This window comes from Sinohyriopsis cumingii, chromosome 1, assembly GCF_028554795.1.
Source record: "Sinohyriopsis cumingii isolate HCF-2022 chromosome 1, ASM2855479v2, whole genome shotgun sequence".
Classification (NCBI taxonomy): domain Eukaryota; kingdom Metazoa; phylum Mollusca; class Bivalvia; order Unionida; family Unionidae; genus Sinohyriopsis; species Sinohyriopsis cumingii.
Genome location: NC_142961.1, coordinates 125,410,287 through 125,437,418, shown reverse-complemented (window position 1 = coordinate 125,437,418; position 27,132 = coordinate 125,410,287). Strand labels below are relative to the sequence as shown.

General features: G+C 34.6%; 1 protein-coding gene across 4 annotated transcripts in view; it reads left to right on the top strand.

Annotated features, from left to right (window-relative positions):
* LOC149807821 (tyrosine-protein kinase Yes-like) overlaps nt 1-26,082 on the top strand; it is a 66,412-nt gene extending 40,330 nt beyond the window's left edge. For all 4 annotated transcript variants that reach the window (XM_089970966.1, XM_089970974.1, XM_089970992.1 and 1 more), the window contains 8 exons: nt 569-673; nt 2,784-2,875; nt 4,798-4,956; nt 7,230-7,376; nt 12,047-12,306; nt 12,695-12,848; nt 16,586-16,717; nt 17,480-26,082. In XM_089970966.1, the coding sequence (XP_089827092.1) occupies nt 569-673; nt 2,784-2,875; nt 4,798-4,956; nt 7,230-7,376; nt 12,047-12,306; nt 12,695-12,848; nt 16,586-16,717; nt 17,480-17,685 (1,255 nt within the window). In that variant the 3' untranslated portion in view covers nt 17,686-26,082. The remainder of the gene's footprint in view (nt 1-568; nt 674-2,783; nt 2,876-4,797; nt 4,957-7,229; nt 7,377-12,046; nt 12,307-12,694; nt 12,849-16,585; nt 16,718-17,479) is intronic.
* The last annotated feature ends 1,050 nt before the right edge of the window (nt 26,083-27,132 follow it).

The window sequence follows — 27,132 nt, the reverse complement described above, 5'->3', positions numbered from 1 at the left end:
GATGCATGGAAGAACACATGGCCATTTCTACTGCTCCTTGCATTCATTATCCCTTGTCAAGTGCAGGGTCTTGGCAGGTACTCAGTTAACACAATAAAGAGAGCAATTAACTATAAAAGCTAGTGTTATCACAAGTTTTATTAGTTACATTCGATACAGGTGCACTTGTTAAATTATGAGAATTTGAAATTTTGACTGATCTAAAGGATTTGTGATTGCTTATTTTAGTGATCTGTAGGCAAATTTGCCTATCTCATATTAGTAGATTAGCACTAACTAATTTTGAGCTCAATAATTATTGTCAGTAAACCAAGGTAGGTAATTATTGTCAGTTTGCCCAGACTTGTAATTATTGTTATCATACCTTGATGGGTAAAATTTATTGTCAGTGTACCAAGAAAGGTAATTATTTTAAGTATATCAAGTTATGTAATTACTGTCTCTTTTAACCAAGGTATGTTATGATGATCATTTTACCAAGGTACAAGTTTCAATTATTATTAGCATATCAAGGTACATAATTAATAAATTTTTTAAAATAATTTTCTATTTAAAACATTCCTTTCAGTCAAAACTGTGACTGGTGGGTAGCAACACATACAGTGACCAAGAGAACTGGTTATATCCCAAGTAATTATGTTGCCAAGGATGACAATTCTCCACAGGCCCAAGAGTAAGTATTTGTACCAGTCTGATAAAAAATATGGCTAGGCAGTGAATGAAGAGGTTAAAGATATAAGACTTGTGATTTATGATTGAAGAATCTTAAAGGCTTTTCCATTGCAAATTGAGATTTGTACAAGGCAAAATGGATATTTACAAATGAAGAAAATCCAATTACATCTTAAAATCCATAATACAATATTATTAGCTTCATCCTAAGATGTTGTGTAAAAGTTCTCAAAATAACATTCTGGGAAACCTTTTTGACAGAATCCTAGTTCATCAGTAGAGTACAGTCATATTGGGTTCAACTTTTACATTTGTTTGCAAGGAAAAATCATTTAAAATAAGAAGCCAATAAAGCTTTGCCTACTTATCCTCCAAGAGACTGTCCATGAAGGAGCAGAAAAGACATGCCTACATATCCACCAAGAGAATATCCTTCAGGGAGCTGAGTGGACATGCCTACATATCCAAGAAAGTGTCCTTTAGGGAGCTGAGTGGACATGCCTACATATCCACCAAGAAAGTGTTCTTCAGGGAGCTGAGTGGACATGCCTACATATCCACCAAGAGAATATCCTTCAGGGAGCTGAGTGGACATGCCTACATATCTACCAAGAGAATGTCCTTCAGGGAGCTGAGTGGACATGCCTACATACCCACCAAGAAAGTGTCCTTCAGGGAGCTGAGTGGACATGCCATGCCTACATATCCACCAAGAGAATGTCCTTCAGGGAGCTGAGTGGACATGCATACATACCCACCAAGAAAGTGTCCTTCAGGGAGCTGAGTGGACATGCCTACATATCTACCAAGAGAATATCCTTCAGGGAGCTGAGTGGACATGCCTACATATCCACCAAGAGAATGTCCTTTAGGGAGCTGAGTGGACATATCTACATATCCTCTAAGAGTGTGTCCTTCAAGGAGCAGAGTGGACATGCCTAAATATCCACCAAGAGAGCGTCCTTTAAGGAGCAGAGTGGGCATGATTGCATACATATCTACCATGAGAGTGTCCTTCAAGGCACAGAATGGATATGTCTTCATATCCTTCAAGAGAGCCTCCTTCAAGGAGTGGAGTGGACATGACTATCAAATCATATCTAACTTGCTCTCATTAACTTACACACAAAAGTTTATCAATGTAGACTATCATGCTTAGGTGGTTGAGACAGCAAGACTGGAATTCCTTATATAGCCATGTATAAACATAAATCTTGTGGTAATATTAAAATTTGAGTAAAAGACATTGAATATACTGACTTGTAACTGTAACATTGTTTACAATGATGAGCCAAGCTTTCTATTTAAGTAGGTGAGACAAGCAAGACTGGAATTTGTAGCATATCATGGCATTAACTTTGGACCTATAATGATATTATCAGTGAGTTTCCCTTGAATGCATCAAATGATGAACTTGATGTCTTGGTTTTGAAACACTGTTGACATTGCCAATGCTGTGATTGCCACAAATTTTCAAATCGCTAATTCAGGGCTGGCCAGTATTTTCTCTTTAGTGGAAAGGATCTTCTGTAGGCAATTTTGCCAGCTTTATTCATTGAAAGTCCATATATTCTACAAGAAGATAATTTACGAGTTGTTTTCATCCAACTTGGATATGTGCTTTGCATGCACTATTCAGTACTGAGGAACTCTTACCAGATGGAGAGTAGACTGATCTGAGTTTGTAATTTGTTACAACTCATGTTTAAAGGGTCACAGAATAAGTTCCAGAAAACATCCTTTTACACAATTAAAGTTAGGTTGTTAATAGCCAACTTTTATGTTTTATTAATGCCTGATGAGTAAGAGCTTATTCTGTGTGAGTAGAAACATTTTTGTACTTGCCTCACTGGGCAAGTGTCTTAGATTTTTTAAAACTCCTGCAAATCCATTAATTTAAATATTGACAGACATATTTTGTAACATGCTACAATATTTTACCCATTAAAAAAATGATCTTTTCTAACTATTTCATTGGATAAAGAATAATTTTTAAATTATTTAGTATTGAATTTGAACAACAACAAAATCAATTTGAGCTTGCAATATTCATTGTCATTCTTGATTAGCTCCTTGTGCTAAAGGTAAATGATTTCTTGTTTTGCCTGCAGTTGGTGGAATAATTTAGACAGAAAAGAGGCTGACAAGCAGCTGTTGTTGCCAGGCAACCCAACGGGTACCTTCCTGGTACGAGAAGCTGGAGGTAAGAAATTTAATATAAATACAAATGCCTTATTAATATAGAGTTGGTATGTGATATGAGCCAGTCTTATGAGACAGGTAGCAGTGAGTGTGATGTAATATTCCAACAAAGATAAAGATAAATATGCTTTTTGTACATACCTGAGAAGAAGCAGCATTTATTCAAATACAGATAAATACTGAGTTACTTTTTATAGCACTAGAACTTATTATTTGTCACAACAACTAGAGAATTCATATGACACCCTAAAGAAGTCCCAGCTTTTTGGACTGTGGAAGCAGAAAATGGCAACAATTAACCAGTTACAGATGTCTATTTCAAGATTTTCTAGCATATAAGTTGAGTTCAGCTGCAGACAACAAAGACCTCTATCTGCTGGTGTATAATACACCAGCAGATCAGGATCTGTGTTGTTTGTTTTACTTAATAAACTGCTGGCACATTATGGGATGGCAGATCTTGGTGTGTGCTGTTTGATCTAACATGTAGATACTGGTGTGTTTGTGTGTGTGCATGTGTGTGTGTTTGCAAAACATCCAGAGAATAAAACTCTGGCCTTAGAGTCTCAATGGATACTTAGAGAATGTCATTGAAGTTTTGCATGCCAGTAAGAGGAACCAAAGATAAGAACATCCTGAAAGTTCTGTGATTATGTCTTTATTGTAATTACGTTGCAGAAAGTCAGAATACTCTATTAAATATTGTTTAGTCCTTGAAAAGTCCTTGAAATCCAACTCTAAGGTTGTGAGGACCATGAACATGTCTTTCTTTGGACAAAGACAAGAATTTATAGACAAGAATTTATAGACATGAATTTATAGACAAGAATTTATAGACATGAATTTATAGACAAGAATTTATATACATGAACTAAAAGTATACTTTATTTGTTATTGCCTTTAGATAGCCATCAAACTTTCTGAACTTTTTATATTACTGTTTCGGCTTCTGGAATTGGTTTATTTTACATGAAGTTTTAATGAAAATAACAGTCTTGAGCACAAAGAAACAAATAAATACAGAGAATTGAAATACATGTAATTAATTAAGCATTTGTGATTACTAATTTATGATTTAAATTGTTTAAAGATGCTAAGCCAGCTTTAGTTTGACAATGATGGTTGAGGAAGAGTTTACAAAAGTTAAGATACCAAAATATCAGAAAGTAATTTTCCGAAAACAAAGATTGAGGTGTCCGACAGCATAGTGTTGGGTTATCTGTGGTGCACTGACATTAAACTTCATGTTACACTGACATTAAACTTCATGTTACACTGACATTAAACTTGATGTTACACTGTCATTAAGCTTCATGTTACACTGTCATTAAACTTCATATTACACTGACATGTAACTTTATGTTACACTGACATTAAATTTTGTTACACTGTCATTAAACTTCATGTTACACTGTCATTAAATTTTATGTTACACTGACATTAAACTTCATGTTACACTGTCATTAATGTTCATGTTACACTGTCATTAAACATGTTCCATTGAAGTCACCATTTCATTAGATAAAAATCTGTTTTTAGATGGACAATTATGAAATGGGAAATTTCCCAGTCCTTCATTTGTCATGAAAAAGAGAAACTCCAACACCATTATAAGGAAAATCTGCTTTAATAGACACCTAAGGTAAAGACACAAACACATAAAGGACACCTGCTCTCTTAATGAACACCTTAAGATAAAGGACACAAATATGATGGACACCTACTGCCTTAATGACACCTGAAAATAAAGGACTCCTGCACATAAATGACATTTATGAATATTTCTGAATTTCACTTTGCATCACCTTTCATATAATGGAACACTTGTTCACAAACGACAGGTTTTTTTTCTCCCTTGAGTTACCTTTACAGATTTGTATGTCCTGAATATATTATTCTTTATCAGAATTTTTTAAATTTCAGACAAGGCCTCCTTTGTGTTGTCTGTGAGAGACTATGATCAGAAACTCAATGATGCTTGTGTAAAGCATTACAGAATCCGGCGAATGGATGATGGTGGCTACTATATCAGTCCAAAGCGAACTTTCAGGAACATGTTGGACTTAATTCAACATTATCAAAGTAATATCCCATATATTCACTTTTAAAATTATTTTCTTATCTAGCGTTTATGATACAGTCTTCCAGTGCAAAATTATAGTTAATCTTAATAGTCTCAAGGCATTTTCCCAAAACTCTCTTTACATCAAACTCTTATTAAAGTGTTTCCTTAATTTGCCATAAACCCTATTCATTCTCACCCTTTATGGAACACCAGTATCACCTCTTGTTATACCATTAGATCATTTTGGAAGGAGAGTCCCGCTTACAGGACCTCTTTCTAGTTTGAATTCTGAAATTCTGAATTTCAAAATGATTAGGTCTAGAAGTTACTAGGTTTTGCTTACAAGCTTTTTATGCTTACTGGTTTTACAAGTCCAGCTTTTGATGCTTACTGGTTTTACAAGTCCAGCTTTTGATGCTTACTGGTTTTACAAGTCCAGCTTTTGATGCTTACTGGTTTTACAAGTCCAGCTTTTGATGCTTACTGGTTTTACAAGTCCAGCTTTTGATGCTTACTTTTTTTTACAAGTCCAGCTCTGCAAAAAGATAGTCCTTGTTATTCATTTTGTGTACTTCCTTAATATTCATTTTATTTACTCTCTTAAGCATAAATTGAAAACTATTTGATTGGCATCCCAACCAGAATTACAGCAATAAAAATGGCAAATTGTATGGCATAATGGACACAGAATTTTGAAGAAATATAGCTTTGAACTTTCTTTCACAATCCTTCAGAATTTTTTGAAGAAATGTGACCTTGAACTTTCACAATCCTTCAGAAGTTTTAAAGAAATATTTACCTGGTATTTGTTCCACAATTGAAATACACATATAAAATCAGCATGAATGCTCTTTGAACACTTTAACCAATTCATTTTTAAACCAAAGGAAAAACAAGACTATAAAATACTAGAATGATTACTTGAAGCACAGATATTAATTCAATACTGTGTATATATTTACAATTAAAGCATGGTACTAAAGCTTGCACTTCACTCATCTTCAGATAGGGCCACTATATGTATATTGTGTCAGTAAAGTCTCCTGGTGTACATGAATGTTTTTCATGTAAATAATCCTGAAAATGCAGAATTGCATAGGTGAACTTCAGATAATTAGGTCTAATCTCAGAAAGAATTTCTTATCAGCCTTGATTATCCATTTAGCGGGAACTTGTTTAGTGCTGATGTTTAAAGGTCCATTGGTAAAGTTCATTGATCTTCACCAATGGTGTCTTCCTTTTCATGCATGGTCTTTGTGACCTGTTTTTGCATATCGGTTCTAGAAAGTGTTCCTCGGTTCTTCTTTGTTGTAATTCTTTATGGCCAAGTTGAAGGGTTGGAGTTTATCTATACACGAGGCATGCATAAGCCAGGGAATAATTCCAATGTCTTCAGTTTTCCTGTCATCTTCAGACTTTATTAGTCTTGTGAGATATCAGATATTGCCACAACCTGCTGATTCCATGGAGCATGGGGCTGTATTTTGTTCATAAAATATGATGACATGATCCACTTAACTTGAATTTTACAACTTTTAAGCTACTGTATTAATGCCATGTCAAAATGTACTGACTTTATGAATGATGATTTAAATCAAAGATGATTCACATGTGCTTCACCAGGTACTGTTGGCTGCCTTAGCTCCATTTGATTTTGAGCACAAGAAAAAATTATGTGTAATGCATTGAAATTGGCAGGTGTTTGATTTGTGCTTATACTGGTATTGTGACAACAGTGTTTGATATTAGCATTAGTTTGTTCTTTTGCATTATTATTTTTGGGGATTAATGAGGTCAATCCACAAAATTAAATACCTAGAGTATGAATAATTTGACAAAGGCAAATCTAAAAATTTAGGTTTACTTGAAAATGTATTTTATTTACAAAACTATGAAAATTGACACTGGTGGAAACAAACTTCAGTATTTATGAAATGCCATTTAATGATGTGATTATCTTTGTAAAGTTATGGCCCTTGCTATCTCATTCAAATGCCATCAACATATCTAGCTTTATGATTTTGAAAAATTCACATGCTCAGTCAAAGACTCAACTGAAAATTCTGACATTTAATTGGTCACTGATTAACCAATCAGATGTCAGAGTATTTGGCTCAGTGCAAGCTTTATCCTGCTAATGTCATTATAATCTTTGGTCCTGAAATTACCGCATTCTCAGCACAGAATAGTCATGTTTATTCTGTAAAAGGCTTTAGCACAAAATGATCACAAATTCACCTTTTATGAACAGCATTAGCACTGAATTCCCACCAAATTTTCATCTGTGCAGGTTCAATGGATGGGTTATGCTGTCAGCTTCTTGTTGCCTGTCCCAAGGTCCGACCCTTAGTGCAGTTCAGAGAACTAGAAGTCAACAGGGAATCTGTCAAACTTCAGAAGAAACTTGGCAGTGGTTGCTTTGGAGATGTATATGCAGGTAGGACATGAATAGTATCACAGTTTGGAATTGCACAACAAACCACTTTTGAAGCAAGCTCAGATAAACTAGAAACAGACTTGCTGAATGTTTCCTGTTGTCAGTTTCCAGATGCTTAAAAAGTTTTTCCAGTTCCTTCTTCAGATATATTCCTAATCATAATGCATTAGGAAAACAGCAATTACCTTGCGAATCCAGCCCTCCAAGCCTTTTAGCAACAAGGTTGCTAGAAGCTGTTTGCCCACCTAGGTAGAAGTCATACAGCAATGACCTCCCCATGAATAGAGGGATTGGTACCAAATTGCATCCTGACACAAACAGATGTAGTAAGTGACATATAGTCAATTTCTTTGTCAGTTTATGCTATAAACCAAGTATTTATTTTGAGATCTCATAAAATTGGTATCAGCTTTTGCCTTTGTTCCTGCTTTATTTTTATCTATTTATTTCTGTGTAAGCAAATATTTCAGACTTCATTTGTCTACATTTGTCATATGATAATGTAATAGGTAGGTGCCATTCAAGAGAGCTCTTATCTTGGAAAGAGGGATTGGTACTGGCTCCTGAACACCATTATTTGAAGTATATCCATCACCAAAATTGGTGAACTGTCCCATGCTACCCAGTATTTTGGCTTATCTCCAATCAAGTACATTTTTGATGGAATCATTACACTGTTTGTACAGAGTTATGTCTTGTACTTATTTGGTATATTAAAAAATGTAAAAGAGAAAACAAAAGTTGTGTTTGTCATTGATAGTGTCATCTCTTTAGTCCTGCACATATTTACATCTGAGAATTTTCTAGAAAAGAAGGCTTTTGCAAAACAGAAGCCTAAGAGTACACTTATCCATAATAGATCTACATGTACTTTTCTAATACTACCATTGTGTTATTTTTATAACAGCTGTAGATGACATATTTCCAAGAAAATAGATGGGTTTCCTCATTTGAAAAGATGTCTTGCAAATTTATTATATTAATGAAGAGAGTTGGTTAGAGGACCAGTCTTTGCTGTAAATAATGGCACAAGATATTAAGTGAAGACAGCTTTATTGATGTGACATATGAATGTTAAATAACAGATAAATGGTGGAGAGGGATCTTTGTAAACTTTAATATGTTGGATCAGTTAAAGGACAAATCATTAGGTCTCACTGGACATTTTTTTGAGCATATTTTCATCTGACGATGACCTGTTGCAGAAAAATGATAATAATATTACATTAAAGACACAAATAAAAACTAACTAATGATTTTTGTTAAAAGGATGCTTGTAAGATTCTGACTGAGGTATTAAGGTTAATTCCTTATGCAACTGGTGGCTTTTATACTGAACCAACACTACCACCAACCCCTCCTTTTTACATTCATTTTTGACAGCAAAGAGCTATTTTGAATATTTTCATGTGACAAGGCAGCTAAAAGAATCAGTATGTGCCATATACATAATAAAGTTCACTAGTACTATAACAAATTAGATTACTTTTCATCACGCCTCAACCATCTAGACTTTTAGATAATTACCTCTGTAGCAGATACGTAAATACATAAGCCAAGTCGGCTGCTCATTTGCAACCCAAGTTACGCATTTGATCACCAAAGCTCGTCTAACTATGACAGGCAGTCACTAACAAGCCAACCCATTTCCAAGCCTAACTCAAAGTAAATGTAAACCACATTACAGATTGAGCTTTTGTGTGAATTTATAAATGCTCGGATTGTGATAATTAGGCTCATGCCTTCTACCTTAAAAATTAGGCAGGGTTTTCAAAATACAAAAATATCCAGTGCGACCTTAAGAATTAAAATAGCAGTCTGATTAAGGGAAAATCTTATTTTGAAAACTTTGGGCAATTCTAAATAAAATGCAACCTTAACAGGTGTACAATTCAAAATTATTTGTTTCCTATGATTTATTGCATTTATCAATGACCAAAAGCCATCAAACAGAGTAACAGCTATGAGACAGCTTCATACTTCATGTATTACTTTCCCCACTGAATCATACAATTTCCTTATAATATGTCAGTTTCATCATTTTTCATAGCTAATACACCCTGTATTGTTAGTGCCTGGTGATATCAGAGATATCTGACAGCACAAATAAAACAACTCTTCGTGAAATCTGAAATTGTAGTGAATAAAAGATGCAAAAGAAGCCATTCTGAATTTTTTTTAAAATAGCTGCAGAATGTACATGCTAAGTACTTAAAAGAATAATGACAATGCACAGCATATATAAACTGACCAGTACTCTCTTACTGATTTAATAAAGAAGGTCGAATCTATGTTACAACAGGGAAATCTATCTAGAGTATAAGGGAGGCAACTCCTCAGGTAACCCAAATTTACTGACCAATTTTTGTAAACAGAACCAATTCATTTGGGAAACTTCAACAGTGCAATTCTATATCGAGACTCAGCACATCTGCTGATATGTATGGAAAATGTATTTTAAGACCAATAAGAAGGTCACCTTTGGGTCACTTTCACACTGGCCAGCTCATATTGCTGAAGCTGCTGCTTTTCAGACAATTTTATTTTCCTAGTGATTGTAACATGCCTACACTCAAATTTAAAGTAGACAGAAAATGATGCAAAAGAAATCAGGGGAGAAGAAAAACATGGTTTAAAAAGGGACATTTATTTCTTGGAACTCACCAAAACTCTAGTGAAGTTGATACCAATACAGTGGTTCCGGCGAAAACCCCACAACAACTGATGCGGCTGACTCCTGATGAAACTTTTCATGTTGTCCAGGCTAGCAATGTCTCTTCAGCAAGTGTGTTACCTTACACCTTGTATAATAATATGGCCTTGCATCTGACTGACCGAGATTGTGAACACACCTGGTTACATTAATAATATGGCCTTGCATCTGACTGGCTGAGATTGTGAACACACCTGATTACATTAATAATATGGCCTTACATCTGACTGGCTGAGATTGTGAACACACCTGATTACATTAATAATATGGCCTTGCGTCTGACTGGCTGAGATTGTGAACACACCTGATTACATTTTAACAATCAGGTTTTGATCAGATTTGGTATGTAGACTTAGATCATCAAGATCTTGGATGATTTCAGTTATGATTGACATCCAAGCAGATTAGTGAGGTGATCTTGCATTGGTTTGGCTTGTGAACACAAGAGATATATTTCTGATGAGGTTTGGCATGTAAGCTTATATCAAGATCTCAGATGAGTTCAGTTATGAATCCACACATTTTAATGATGCAATAATGCATCTGATTTGGATGAGCATGGGAACACTTTAGAGATCATATTTCAGATCAGACTTTGATAACTCCTGGTATGGTATTGTAAGCCTGTATCATCAAGATATTGCATGAGCTCAGTTATGACCAACATTGATTTATATTAATGAGGTGGCCTTGCACCTGATTGCCTGAGCATGTAAACACTCTCTAGACCATACAGAGCTGCAGAACAACTTTGTCCCTGAATCCAAGGTTGAAATTGGGTGGAATCGCTGAACGTATTGGTCATTTCATTGAAGACATATGACTTGCTGCTTGATCCCAGATTAGCATATTAAAAAAACAAATCAATAGGCTATTTTAACAACAAACAGTGTTGGCAATTTGCAGAATAGATGAGTGTAGTAAGTTGTGAAAGATTATTGTACATCATTCTTTACAGATATAAGATAGATTTTAGGGCCTTCTTAGAAATTACAGAAAATTACAATGAACAAAAGTATGGCAAAATTTGTTTCCATCTGAATTATTTATTTTACATCCAAGGCAAATGAGTTTGCATTAACTGATTAATGTATTTGCTGACAGTAAGATCTTGCCAATAAGTCCACTTAGAAGGATTAAGGTTATGAGATCTTGCAATCATTGTGGTATCCTCACTTTTGTACAGGGCTGTAAAAAATAACCTAAATGTATGTACATGACTGGAATCAAGATTTACAAAAAAACTTTACTAAACATCCAGTTTTATTCTTTTTATTTTATACAGCATTGTGATCAAGTAAAAGAAATTTTACTTTGCCCAAAAGAAATTTTACTTGCCCAGAAGAACTTTAAGCTTATCCTACACTGCCAGATTTTTTTTCCACCACTGTTATATTTTTTCAGCATGTTATTTGCATAGCAATGTTGTGTTTAGTGGACACAGTTTTTCTGTGAATATAGAAGGCATCCTGGACCCAGTTTCATACCCTGTCTTATTAAGTCGCAACTGACAAAACTGAATGGTCAGACTTGCATTTCATTAAGTGATACTGCTGAATTCTTGGTTTAAAGTGATTAGGAATGGGGCCTGAGGTCACCATTTTGGAACACAATTTAATAACTTGGGAATGATAGCTAATTGCTTAATTCAGACATTCTGTAGGATTTATTCTGAATATCTGAATGGGATTGGAGCCCATTTACAATGGAATTGAAGCCAATTGACACTTATATTGTAACTGATTAATTTAGAACTGGTAACCATTTACGTTGGAATTTTAACCTATTTGCATTTGGATTGAAGCCCATGCACATTTGGATTGAATATTATGATTGGAGCTCATTTGCACTGGGATTTAATCTATTTTTGGCTACAAAGAAAAGGACTGTTAAAAAATTTATGATAATTTTCAATATTGGTTTGGCTTCATGATCAGTTTTGATGTTTATTTCACAGGGAAGTGGAGGAACACTGTAGATGTGGCTGTGAAGACACTCAAACCTGGTCAGATGACAGCAGAGGACTTCCTACGGGAGGCAGAGCTGATGCACAAACTCAGGCACAGGAAGTTGGTGCAGCTTCTGGCTGTGTGCACAAAGTCAGAACCCATCTGGATAATCACAGAGCTAATGGTTCATGGAGCTCTTTTGGATTATCTCCGCAAAGATGAGGGAAAACTCATAAAGTTCAAAGAGATCTGTGACATGGCTGCCCAGGTAGAAACAAACTTTTTGACTGAACATCTGGTCATATTATTTAATATCTCAAAATTATGAAATAGTCTTTGCAGTTACATAACTTGCTGACAAATCCATATGTCATCAGCTACTTCATAAATAAAAAAAATTCAGTAAAATAATGTATCATGAAGAATTGTTTGAGACCATCAATGTAGTGAGTTTCTAGTCTTGTGTACTTTTTATTTCACTCCTTGCCTTTGTGTGTGAGGCACATATTAACCTTTTGAATTATCTCAGGCGAACTTAAGGCTCTTGTTTAAGATTAGATATTGATGAAAATTGAAACCACACAGACACTTTTTGCTAACCAGCATAGTGTGCTGATTTTGCATCACACGTAACATACATTATGCGTGTCTTTCAGATAGCCGATGGTATGGCTTACCTGGAAACAGAAAACTTCGTTCATAGAGATTTGAGAGCTGCCAATATTCTGGTAGGAGAGAACAATGACGTTAAGGTTGCGGATTTTGGCCTGGCAAGATTGATACAGGAAGAGATATATGAAGCCCATGAAAGTAAGATGTGGTAGCTAGGCATATGTACAGATCTACTTGTGTTATGGAGAAGAAATCAAAATATAATGAATTAAATTTATAAGATTCCACACTATCTCAGATCAGTGACAGTGCATGCATCAGTATATTGCCTTGGTGTTTGCCTCTTTGCTGCATAGACATGGTGAGGTTACTAGGGTCCATCATATGCATTGGTTTGGGTTAGGGAAATCTACTTGATGGTTAGAATTTGATGGCAAGTCTCATTCCTGCCGACAGACTCTTGTATAGAGGGTGTCCATATGCCTATCCCACATGAAATATATGCGATAGTTCATTTAATTTTTAGATATTATACCTAATGATAATGTATTAGGAGTACATCCATTGCAAATCCAGCCCTCTCAAGCTAAAAAGATGTTAACCACATCTTTTGTCTTCTTTTAGCAACAAAATGTTACCACTACCCTAACTATTGGTTTTTCTGCCATGATGTTTCAGTTTTGTTCATTATGTTTCCTGCTGTTACAGTCAAGAACAAATTTTCCTCATTGGAAATTGGTCCTTTGTTGATGTCTTCTCTGGACCTTTTGTTCCAAGAGCATCTAGAGGACTTCATCAAGTCTCTGAAGTGGTACCTAAAGTGAAATGAATTGGTCAGAAGATTGAGAGTTTCTGTTCAGGCTCTCTCATCCAGGATGCAGTGCATTATCTGCTGTACATACAGGGAAGTAATCCAAGACCAGATTAAGTTTTTTATGCACAGCTGCTCTGGAGCATAGTGTGGTTGCCACTGACAACCACTCCCAAACTGACATCATCCAAACAATGGGATGGAGGTCAAAGATGATGTTCTTTAGCTTGTACCTCAGACATTTCGTATCAATGGACTTGGTTTGATCTAGCAGTACCTATATCAGCAGCACAAGTCATTCAGTTGCATTGCAATGATGTAGGTAACTCTGCTCCTGCTGGATTTGTTTTCTCAATCCATGTTCATGTGTAAACCGTGTGCTAATATTAATTAGCCCATACCTCACACAACTTGAAGCTGCTTCATGTGCTAATATTAATTAGCCCATATCTCACACAACTTGAAGCTGATTCATGTGCTAATATTAATTAGCCCATACCTCACACATCTTGAAGCTGCTTCATGTGCTAATATTAATTAGCCCATACCTCACACAACTTGAAGCTGATTCATGTATGTTAGGACACTGGGGATATGGCCAGCTTTGGGGTAAGGGGATGTAACTTCCTCCTCCTCTAACCCATTTTCCTAATATATTATGATTGGATAACATACTTGAAGAAGAAACCTGTGTCCTAGTAAAATATATTCATAATACAGGCACACCAGCTGAAGCCTCTACACAGTTACATTCGTGGAGTATGCACATCCAATTCAGATAACTTACATTTGATAGATTTGGGAGACAATTCCTCTATCAATGGGAAGGCTATTCATATGACATAACTCGCAAGCAGAGAACCTTTAGAAGTTCTCTTGTTAAAACAAGCACGAAGATGTGGTTAACATACAGTTGGAGAGGGTTGGATTTGCAAGGTAGTTGATGCATGTCTAACATTTTGTGCTTGGTAAGTATTGTTGATGGAGGAATTGCTCATTAAATTGGTTTTACTCTCATTTCTCACTAAGAAAATAGTGTTTGCTTAAAAACAATGGTGTATTAAATATTTGAATAATTAGAGTATCTTTGCAAAGATTTGTTAGAAAGAGCTTAAAACATTCAGTTTACAACAGGGATTACTGTTTATTGACCAGCAGAATTTGTCATTTCAATATCAGAAATGTTACAGACATTATAGGGTGGGATCTCAATATCATGTTTACTTTTTTCTTTCTTTTCCATTGCTTTTTTTCCAACATGTTTTAAAAACATTTTTTGAGGCATGTGGGGGGATTGAAAGAGACTGAGTCTTATGTTAAAGTCATATTAAGTCCATAACTGTAAGAAAGATGAGTAAATATCTTACTAGCTTCTAGATAGAACAAAAAGTTGAAATGTTTTGCACTTGACTGTTACGGGTCTTTTCATTAGTGTCCATGGGTGATATTGTTTTAACTCATGAAATAAAACTATCAGCTGTCTAATTAGTAATGATAAGCTTCAGCTTAAAGTTTCATTGAATCAATCTTTCTCTGTATCATTACACTCTCAAGTTTAGAAATAAATGTAGGAAAATTTCCTCATTGTATTGATATGTTTAGATTTCAATGAAACACATGGCTCTTTAAGGATTACTTAGCTCATTTGGTAAGTTAACAGTCTTTCATGCAAGAGAACTCATTTCCCACATCCGGAGCAGTTTTTTCTCTCACATTCTCATCTGTATACTTTTATATCAAACTTACAACTTTATATTTCTTCAATGAAATTTGAACCATTTTTAAGCTGTAAGTTGTAGATATTTAGTGTCGACTTTTAGAGGAAGTATGTATTCTGCTTTTCGTAAGTGAAAAATAAATGAAATGATTGAAAAGGTTTATAGTTATCTTTATCTCTTTTCCAACATACTGTTTCCTTGGTAACCAGTATATAACACAGAACTTGTGTCAGAAATGAAATAACACCACCTACTGCATGTAACATGCACAATATGAAAGAAAATTTAATATCAAAGAAAATTCAAGAGGGGCAAAAAATTGCATTTATTCAGTTTAGTCCTTGTTTTTTTCATTTCCAGTAAGGGGACATCCATTTAGTATGCACACAAAAATCGGGTAAAGCTTGACCCCTCCCTGTACACATGCTTACTTTTTTACAACCCCCCACCTGTGTATGTACACATGACCACCGTGGCAGCTAAAATCTTGAGCCAGCGGCAGTCTGCAGTGAGGCCAGATTAAAGGATGTGTAATCCATGGGGCAGGCCACCAGGCTGTGTCAAACTTGCTGCTGAGCTGCGTGATAGCTAGCAATCAGGGGTGCGATGGCATACAAGCGAACCTCTCCCACATTCCTACTTTTCCCAGTAGCTGTGGCTCATTTGAAGGTCAGTGTTGACAAATTATTATTGAGGTTTCAACCCTCTTTTCCTATGCGTACGTACATTATCAGTAGACCCACCCCCCCATACGCAAGCGTATGCGTTTGGGTTACCCCCTAAATAGATATGAGGTTACAGGTTTGGAATCTCAATAATTTCAATGTTATGAGCCAGGGGCTAAGTTCCATGGGATCGTGAAAGACCCTAGGAAATCACCCCGATGTCCCAGTCTGAATTGTTTGGAATCTTGTGTCATTGATTGCATACATAAAATCTCAGATAGATGAGACATACATTTCAGGAGTTGTTTTAGATTGATTTAAAATCAACTTAAGGGCATGATCAAAATTTCAAAATTGCTGGTACAAACTACATCCATAGGACTATCGATCCAAATTTTATGTTCCTAGCTTTAATGGCATAGGATTAGTTCAGACTATACATGCTTACATATGGACAAATTGTGTCACATTAACGTTGGAAAATAGGAGGAAAATGTGCCAGAGAATGTTCTCCAAGAACCATGTTTTTGTGATTACTGTGAATATTTTAAATGAGATGCTTTGTTCAAAGGGTGAGGGTGGGGAGGGAGTTAATTTTGAGATAAATTTTGTCTGCCTGTTCCATGGCATTTTCTTTAGTGGTCAACATTTCATGATTAATTTACCAGTGATTAGGAGAATGTCTTTGAACAGAATGTCTTTAAAAATTGGAATATTAGTTTATATCTTTTTGTGCTTCAGATACCAAATTTCCAATAAAATGGACAGCACCTGAGGCAGCTTTTGACAGGAAATTCAGTATAAAGTCGGATATCTGGTCCTTTGGAGTACTACTGTATGAGCTTGTATCATTTGGAAGAGTGCCATATCCAGGTAAAGTGTCATTTGGAGTACTACTGTATGAACTTGCATCCTTTGGAAGAGTGCCATATCAAGATAAAGTGACCTAGCCTTTGCCATTTGCTGATGGCATGAAAATCTTTTATCAATGTTGTTTAGTTCATTCATTACAAATATTAACTTTCTTAAAATTTTGGAGAGCTTTATTCTAACTTTTTTATGTTTATTGGAATAGCAGAATTTGCATGTCTTTGGAAACATTTTTTTATAGTTGCGAGTAAAAAACATTACAGAACATAAGTAGTAGTAATAAATATCCATCTTTCTGTCTTTATGGTAATAATCTTTTAAAACGAATTAAAAAAGCACTATTGTAATGCTGCAATTCGAATATTTAACTTGCACAAACAAATGTTATTTATGTGAATTAATGGTATACCAATTTTCATGGATTTTGTGGTTTGTTGCTACAGTTTAAGGACACAATGTTCTGTCAGTTAAATGAAAGGACCCTTTGCCAATCAACAACTTTAAGTGCAAATTATATCATGAGAAAAACTATAGAAACTGATTCCCACAAAAATAAATGAATTCACAGTACGTGTATATGGACAGGTTACATGGATTTTTGCTTTGATCTTTTATGTGACAATTTTCAGTACAAATGAAGAAGTCTGGGAAAGATTAGTCTCTACAATTAATATTTTAGTATCTTAAAATATTAAACTTGATGAAAGTTTTTCATTTGAATGTCTGAACAAAATTAACTTTGCTTCATTATTTTTCTTATCATAGGCATGAGTGGTCATGAAGTACTTAGCAAGGTAGAGAAAGGCTACAGAATGCCAAAACCAACTGGTGGCCCTGTACCAGTTCCTGAGCCATATTATGACACGATGTTAAAGTGCTGGAATAGGGTCCCAGAGGCCAGGCCAACCTTTGCTTATCTTCAGGACTTCTTTGACAATTTTTTCGTATCTGCTGAAGGAGAATACCAGTAATGATAGGGAATATATACTGAGAATCATAACATTTCAACATCATTTAACATATTGCAAATGCGGCATATTACGATTTGCTCATACACAGCACATTTCATATAACTTTGCTGATTTTAAAGAGACATCACTTTGTGCAAATTTAGTTAGCTTGCTGAATTTGCTTAATTTTATGATCGCAAAAATTGTGTTATTTATGGTACTGTGTCGTGTCATCAGCAAACAATAAGTTAATCTATTTTTTTGTCTTGGCAACAGAAAACTTCCCATCAGTTTTTGCGCCTTAGCAACAGCAGACAACCAGTCAATCTTTTTTTGTGCCTTGGTAACAGCAAACAACCAGTCCCTCAATTTTTATGTAGAATTGAATCTTTTAATTTTTCAAATCAATTCAAATAAAGTTGGGTAAAATTTTAAATGTTGTTAAGCAGTGAGTTTAGTGAAAGTATGAAACTAACCATTCAAATATTGGATGTTGTTATCCCCAGAATTCCTCTTCATAGTTTGTCAAACAGACAACTTTAAATTCAGAAGTACATGTTGGAGTTTTCATGAGGTTGTAAAAGAAACTAAAAGGTATCTATTTATTCATGCAAATTTAAAACCTAAGATTTTGTATTGCAAATTAAACTTTTTTCATAAAAGTTTTGTGATTTTGCAACCATACTTTATTATTCCTACACTTTCAATGAAGCCAAGGTACATCATGATACAGTATATACAGTAATAATGTATGTACCGTCATGATAGAGTAATTATGTATTTACCATCATATGTGTGTAATGACCATGAACTCTTCCTGCACCATTAAAGCTAAATGAATGAAACTTGGGTCACTTATTGTCCTAATGGGTGTAGACTTTGCCAGCAGAGGTCAACATATATCACATTGGTACCCCTGAGTCATGCCCTAGGTTCTTTCCCTTCACCCAGGGCATACTGTAGAAACTGTTGAGGTCCCTGCCCTATAACCATTTATACACTTACAAGGCATGAGAAGACAGATTTATTTATGCAACTGACACTCACACCAGGGTCCAACTCCACCCCAAAGATTTGGCCCCTGGGTTGTACCTTTAATCTATGCTACTAACATTGTTCTTGGGATTCATGCTGTCCCCAAGGGGCTTTACCATTGCACCTTAGCATGAAAGCTGTTGAGATCACCATCTTTTTTAATTTTATATAGCATACTTTTTTTTAAAAAAATGCATCTTTTTTAAATTTCTCAATGAAGATAAAATATTTAAAAGCAACAGTGTCTTAACTGCTGGTTCACAATGAAAAAGGGAGTGTATTCCTAAATACCTACTGCAGGTTGGTACCAATAAATACCTACTTCCTGGTTGGTACCCCTAGACCCATGTTCATGTAATATTTCAGTCATAAGTGAAAAGTTATCTCTGAAAAGACTCATTGCAGACAATAGTTTACTAACTTACCTATCACCACAAGAGAAAGAAAACAGATTTACATTAGTAATAACTCTTAAACAATGAATTCTGTGTGACAGTGATGTTCCAGTCAGTGGACTCTGTGAGACAGTGATGTTCCAGTCAGTGGACTCTGATACAGTGATGTTCCAGTCAGTGGACTCTGTGAGATAGTGATGTTCCATTTAGTATGAATACTACATGCCACACACTGTGATCTCCTTACCACACCATTCTCAGCAATCATTGATCATTGTATTTGTATGTATCCACCAATGTATTTGATTTTATTTCTAATGGCTGTTTTTGTCTTGCCTGAAAGGCATAAGAAGTATTTATGTTTCACTTTTCCAACAGTATTTTTGTTTAAATAGGGGTCATTGTTCATTGTTTGCATTCAGCTTAGCTTATCTGACAGTGTTGCCTGTACAGCCTTGTACTGTTGATAGTTCTGGTCATCACAGTCAAAAAGAAGGTAACGTTGACCTTCATTTCACATTCCCATAACTTTGTATTTTGAATATGTCTTGGCAGAGCAGGGATGATGAAATATTATTGTTTTAGTAACCATCTCTGCTTAATTTATAAATGCTACATCATTATAAAGAAAATTGTATTATTTTAGTTTTGTTGTATGATTATGTTTAAAAAGATGAAACTGGTCATAAACATGCTTGAATAGTTGGTTATTAAAATAAAAAAAGACTTCCAAGTTTTAGTACAGTATGTAACATAACATGTACCTGATTTGGTTTAGAAATGTTGTTTACATTTCAGTGCTTGTGTCAGAAACGAAATATTTACATTGTACATTTTTAGTTTGTGCAAAATGTTTGTTTTGTACAAAAGTGTTGTACTTTATGTAAAGTTCCATGTTGGTTTTAATTTAGAAAATGCTGCAGCTGCTTTTTATGGCACATACATCATGGAAAGGATGACAACAAAATTCTTAAAATCTACTGATTTTTATTCAAGAAGTCCTTCAAAATTAACAATAGATCAATACAAGGGCGTACTTTCTGTGCTGAAAAAAATGTTATTGCTTAATGTTATGCCCTTGTCTGTGTTCATTCCTTAGGTGTAGAACATCTCTTTTCTACTGTGTAGATGTCAAGATGATGGCATGTTACAGAACTAAATTTGTATGCATAATTCAATATTGAAAGTTGTAAATATTGTATATTTGTAGAACATAAACAGAAAATGTGTATGTTTTAACTTTCATAGATAGAACAGTTGTATCCACAAGTTTTATTTTATCAGAACTGTTTTATAGCAGATAAGAAGAAATGTCCACATTGTGTCGGTTTTAGATGTTGCTATTTAAAGCATCAGTATTCTTTTTTTCTATAACCATTATTCATTTCTATCTGTTTGATAGTATGTACATTCAGCTCAAAGTTATTGAGAAGAACTTGTGTTTAGTTTATAAGCCAGTTGATCAAGTTTCATTCTGTTAGAAAGTTACATCCATATAGCAACGACTTTTATTTCTAACAGATGGAAGTTTTGGGCGTCCGTTGCAAATGCCATTGGTTAAAGAAGCATGTCACCTTGATACATAAGTGAAAAGTATATAGCAATGGTTTCACTTATTTAAGTATTCATTACACAATGTTGTTGGTGTTGATTTAATGCCATTTTTCAGCACATGATAGGCTATACACAGCAACCAGTATATCTGGTGGAGGAAGAACCCATACAATAGGGAATGTAATTGGACAGGTGCTTTGAGAATAAAAGATATGGCGTTTGTATCATTCAAATTCTCAACATTTCTGCTTAAATTTAGATTTTACATTATCTTTCTTATCAGACAATGTTTATAAATTTAGATGTTACATTGTCTTTCTTATCATGTAACATCAGTATTTGTGTCAAAGGTAGATATAAAGTGAAAAGGATGCATAATCACCTTTTTGTTTTAAAATTTTAACACATAACAAACGATTTTAATCATGAAGAAAGAATAGAGATGTTCGGAGAACTGCAGACTTCCATTAAAGACAAGATATGACTCCTGTAAGAAAAATGAATGATTTTACAACTGAATTTTAATACCTTATGGATGCTGAATGTTCTGTGAAACTAAGCAATAAACTTGTATTCAGAAATCTCAGTTTCAGGAAGAAAGTCTGAGATGTTTTGTGAAACTGGTCAGATCAAGATTGTGTCTCTCTTTAGTATACTATCAATCAATCATAATTTTCTTACTCGTACTTTTTTGTTTTGAATTTATATTTTCTCAATGTAAATGGTATTAAATTTCCAATCATTGGAGCATCCAACATACAAATCTGAAAAACTTTGTACACTTGAAGCATGATGTTGAAAGTCCCAAACAAAGCAAGATGTTCACTAGTACAAAGTGCCTTTTATCATTGCAGTATATAGTGTTCTTATTGAACCAAGCTCACGTTCCTATTCTGCTTCATTCTGTGATGTAATATATGAATGTATGTATCATAACTTCAATAAAGAATGGAAGGATAATACTTTAACATGTTTACCATGCTGTGTCACTAATGCTATACCCATAAAAACCGCCTCATTTCCCCAAAATTATTGTTGGAGGATAGAAAAAAATTTGCACATTTTCACAAAGCTAAGGTACAGTTTTCATTTTAACATGCATGCAAATGTGTTGTACTATTTGAATTGTTGAGCACCAAAATTTGTGGCAAATTTAGTTTATGTTGGTACCATTGTGATATCATGAGTCTTTTTAGACTGTTGTGGAATGACAATAGTAATTTTTATGTTGAGAAAATGGATTGTGTTACGATCTCAAATATCTATTTTAATGGGTCTGACAGCACTTCAAACGTAAAACTCAATTTACAGTACACCCATCATTAACATCATGAAATTCTCAAATGTAAGACTTGTCTCCGAATTTGATGTTGCTGAAATGAAAATTTCCACGGAAGGCCCTTTCCACTTAGATTGGTTTAGTGCAATATCAGTACCAATAGTCATCCATTTTTCTAGTGTTATACTTTACAAACATGTTGATCAGTGAGTTTCTAGGAATACTGTTCATGAATTGAAACTCTGCATGGATGATATGCCAGTGTTATATTTATATATATATATTTAAAACTAAGAATGCTATAAATAAATTTAGATAGTTTATTGTTTTTAATTGAACATCTGTTTTGTATATAATGGTACTTTTTCCTGAAATGATATGTTAGCTCTTTTATAGTTTCATTGAATGATTTGCAAAAAAGTAGTGCATTCGTGGGTTATTGTTCTTATAGCAACTATCATAACTACACACTTCATGCCAGGAGCTAATTTTTAAAAAGTGTGGTTGGTGCTTACATTTTCAAACTTTTACCTTCAGTTGGCATTGTATTGCCACTATTGTGCTGAAGTGTCATAGAATGCTACATGCATACATACATACATACATACATACAGACAGACATACATACATACATACATGCATACATACATACATACACACATGCATGCATGCATGCACACACACACACACACACACACACACACACACACACACACACACACACACACACACACACACACACACATACATACATACATACGTGAACACACATACAAATTTTTTTCACCAGTAGGGAAGGTGGATTACATTCCATTGCATTGTGTTATACAGTCTTCATTATTTTCTTCAACATGATGTTATATGGTTGGTTAATATTTTGTATCTTCTGAACTTGGTACAGTTTAGTCCTTGTCTCAGAACAGAAACAACATGCACAGCCATTGAATGAAAAATTATTGGTGAAGCACTAATAATTCCTTCTTATAAAATGCAGATCAGCTTTTGATAATGAACATTTCCTTCAAACACTAACATCAATCTAGCCATTATCTGTTTTCTCAATTTTTAGTTTGCACTAGAACAGCTAAAGTTTGTCCATCCTTCAAGTGGTTGATAAAGACACATTGCTTCAAACATGATGTAATAATACATGTTAGTAAAGGTATCATTTTTTTTTTTAATTCATTGCTGTCAAAGTCCATGGCATTGCAGTTAAATCCTACCATAGTGGCTTCTAAAAACTTGATGCTACTAATATGCTTCATTACACAGATTCAGATGTAATACTTGCATCATGGCTTCATTCATTTTGTTGTAGACATTCCTTTTTCTGTGACACTATTCAAAACATCAGTCAAGATGACAAAAAGATAAAAAATAATTAAGTTTCAGAGACTGTAGATTACACATTATAAGTTAATGTTCATACCCATTAATTTTCTGTAAGTGTGGGGCTATTTGAATGCCGACATATAAATTGGCAGGCAGATAAAATGATTACTATATGTTTGACATTTTGTTTACTGCCTCTGTAACTCCTATCTCACCTACCCCTAATTTTCAGTCTTTCTCTCGACGCCCCAATGTGATATGTGATGCATGCATTAAGTTTTCAATCATACAATAATGCAGTTTGGTACATACCATTACTTAACAAGTGCCATGTTAACTATTTTGCTTGAACTAGCCCAAGAGTACCTTGATCTTTGGTACTTGCAAAATTATTTAACATAATCCATGTGCATATATGTATCATCTACTGTTTCTGTTTCCCTCATGTCTCTGTTGCTCTCGCATTATTCTTGGTGCCTATGACAACTAGAAAATAGTAACAATATCAGAACATATCAACTTCCACTTTTTATTTGTATGTAAATATGTACATGTTTTCATGTCTACCACAGACATTGATATAGTTTCAGATAATTTGTGCAACAGAGATTAATTCGTTGTCATAGCTTTAATCACAAATTGTAGATATACATGTCAGATGTAACTAATTGTGGCAGTGATTCTCTGTACCATTAATATGTATGTACATTTTATATAGTTTTGTTTTCCTTTCTCTTGCATTAGAACACTATGTACTAAACAAATGGCATAATGTTTATATAATTTTCAAGACTTGTTGCTGGATGTAACATGTTTCTGCTGATTATTTCTTTTATAACACAAAAGAAGATTTGTTTATACATGTATGAAAGCATATGCATGCTCTGTGCACATCTGCAACCACATTTACAGTACCAAGTTTTTTAAGTGTGAACTGCAAGCACTTTTAGCTGATTGGTGTAAAGTTTTCACCTCTAAAATGTGATATTGTGTGATCAAAAACCAAAAGCGAGAGAAAAAAATTTGTTTTCATGCCATATCGAAAAAATCGAGTTTCAAGATCAACAGCAACAACTCTTGGTTCACCTGGACCTACAAGGCTACAAGGAAACATTTATCAAGAAGCCAGGATCAAAATATGACAGTTACTTTGATTAAGGAGAAATAACTCTATATATGTTTATTAATTAAAAACAAAACTTTCAGTGTTGTAAATTCTACAATTTGGAATAATTAAGGTCTAAGTAAGCAATGTAAATAATATTTGAGAGATAATTTTCTACTTTTTACAAACTTTTTTTCACAGCTCAACAAGTCCTGGACAAAGAAAACTTATGAGTGGCCTTGTGTCAGTTGTCTGTCATCAGTCAGCGAAGCTTGTTATCACTACCTATCCAAAACTGCTTTGTGGATTGCCATGATGTTATACCTATACACTTGCCCAATGTCTACGCATTCATCCCAATGTCTGATTGGCTCTTATGCCACTTGAACATCCAGGGGCACCATTGTTCCAGATTGGATGGTCATTTGAACATGGAGTTTTCACTAAAAGACTTCTTTTGATGTCTAATTGGTTTGAAAGGAAAATCGTGACAATCTGACATACAATACGGCCTTCATGGGAGCTATTTTGAAAATCTTGTTTTCACTACTTAGTCTAAACAGAAAGTTACATCCAGATTGGGCTTTTCACCGGAAGACTTATGACATCTGGTTGTTCCTAAACAAATCTTTTGCTGATTTGAAGTCCAATGTTGCCACCACCATAGCCATTCTGAACATCTTATTGCTACTCTGCTAGGATGGATGGTCATATAGACATTGGGTTTTCACCAAAAGACTTTTTTTAATGTCCAGTTGGTTCTAATGAAAATGGTGCTAATCAGACAACCAATATGGCAACCATGGCAGCCATCTTGAAAATCTTATCCCTACTCCTGATTTTCACCAGAAGACTTCTTATGGTGTCTGGTTGGCCTTAAAATGAAAATGATGACAATCTGACAGCCATCATCTTAAAAATTTGGCTATCACTGCTCCTTCTAAATTTATTTCATATCGACATGGTAATATTCATAAAAGGACTTCTTAAGATACCTAGATCCTAGATGGACCTAAAGGAAAATCATGCTGATCCTATGTTCAACATTCCATTTATGATGGGCATACATTAACAAAGGGTTTTCACCAAAAGACTATGATGACTGTTAGGTCCTAAATGTGTAGATCACACACCCATTATGGCCACCACAACAGCAATCTTGAAAACGTTTGTTATTGCTACAGAATATTAGAGATGGTTTCAACACTCAACAGTAAAAAGTAAAATTGGTCTTACCTTAGATTGTTGGAAATCCTGTTTGGCCTGTTGAGTGTTATTTGGAAGGTCCAGGAATGTTTATTTCTTTGCAAAAATCTAATCTAGTTGCAAAATTCATTAAAATATTATACTTGCTAAAATTACGTGATTTACAGCAGTTCAGATGAAGTTTGATATTCCAAATTAGTATAAGCTACCATGAATATACATTCCATATAATTTTCAGTTATTGAATTTATTTAGGCTAAATCAGAATCAGTACTTTTAGCATTCCAAATCAGCAAACATTCCTTGTGATTTTTAGTGCTTAAATACCTAATACATTACAGAAAGTTTTGCTATATGTTTTTTTTTTAAATTTTAGAAGTAATTGTTGTACTTGATTGGTAAGGTTGTAAATATTTTTCCACTTGACATATATTAATTGCTATCTAATCAAATGTGCTTTTCATGATCAACACATACTTTATAAGTAAAAAGAAAATAAAGACTTGTTGAAAGTATTTGTTTGTCTTAATTTGGATTAAGTGTTCATCAGTTCACCTGTTGTTAACAAGTTTGATAGCTACTCCTCGAAACTACTTCAGGGATTGGGGGCCCCACGTGGTCTAAAACACTCACCATTCCGGATCACTGCCATCTCACCTCTGCGTGGGTTTGAGTCCAAGGTTCAGCTAGCATGGGTACATGGGAAAGCCTGCCAGTAGCTTCTTGTGGGTCGGTCGTTCTTCCCTGGGTTTTCCAGGGTTCTTCCTCAACCAGTTATACTGGCCACCATGTATAGTCTATCTTGTGCTGAAAATGGCGTTAAACACTAGGACAACAACAACTACTACTTCAGGGATTGCCATGACACTTTACACATATTCATTCCATGGTCTAGCTGGTCCAGAATTAAAAAGATGCCACTTGTACATCCAGTATAGCTACTGTGATGGCCATCTTGAAGATTATTTTTGTTACCTCTTTTGAATGGAAGGTGGCATGTTTTTATGATGTCTAATTGGTCTTAAATGAAAATGGTGCAGATCTGACAATTAACATGGCCAACATGAATGTAAGGTTGTAACATGTGGTTTTTCAAGGTGTTTGCGAAGCCAAGGAATTGCAATCACAAAAATCTAGTTACCATGCAGTGAAATTTAAGAGACGTGTTTCTATCCATGTACAGATAATTATTGAATTTTGTTTTTCTTGTAGTTCTTTCTTAAATTCTTTGATAAATCACTACATTATTGTACCCTGTACAACTGCAGTTTCTGCATGCAACTTGGAGACAAAAATTAGTTCAAACTATCACAACATTTACAATGATTACAACATTTATTGCAATCTTTTCCATTATATGACAGACACACTTCATATTTCATTAGTAAACTGCAACCAGTTTGCAAATTATTGGATGCCTTTCTTTATTACTCCTTTCTCTACACAGGCATTCCACATACATGATATTGAAGCGTGCAAATGCTTTCTTAGTAGGAGCAAAAGTAGACCAAGATTATCCAGAAAAAAGTATAATTTAAAACTGGTGTTTGAAAATAAACATT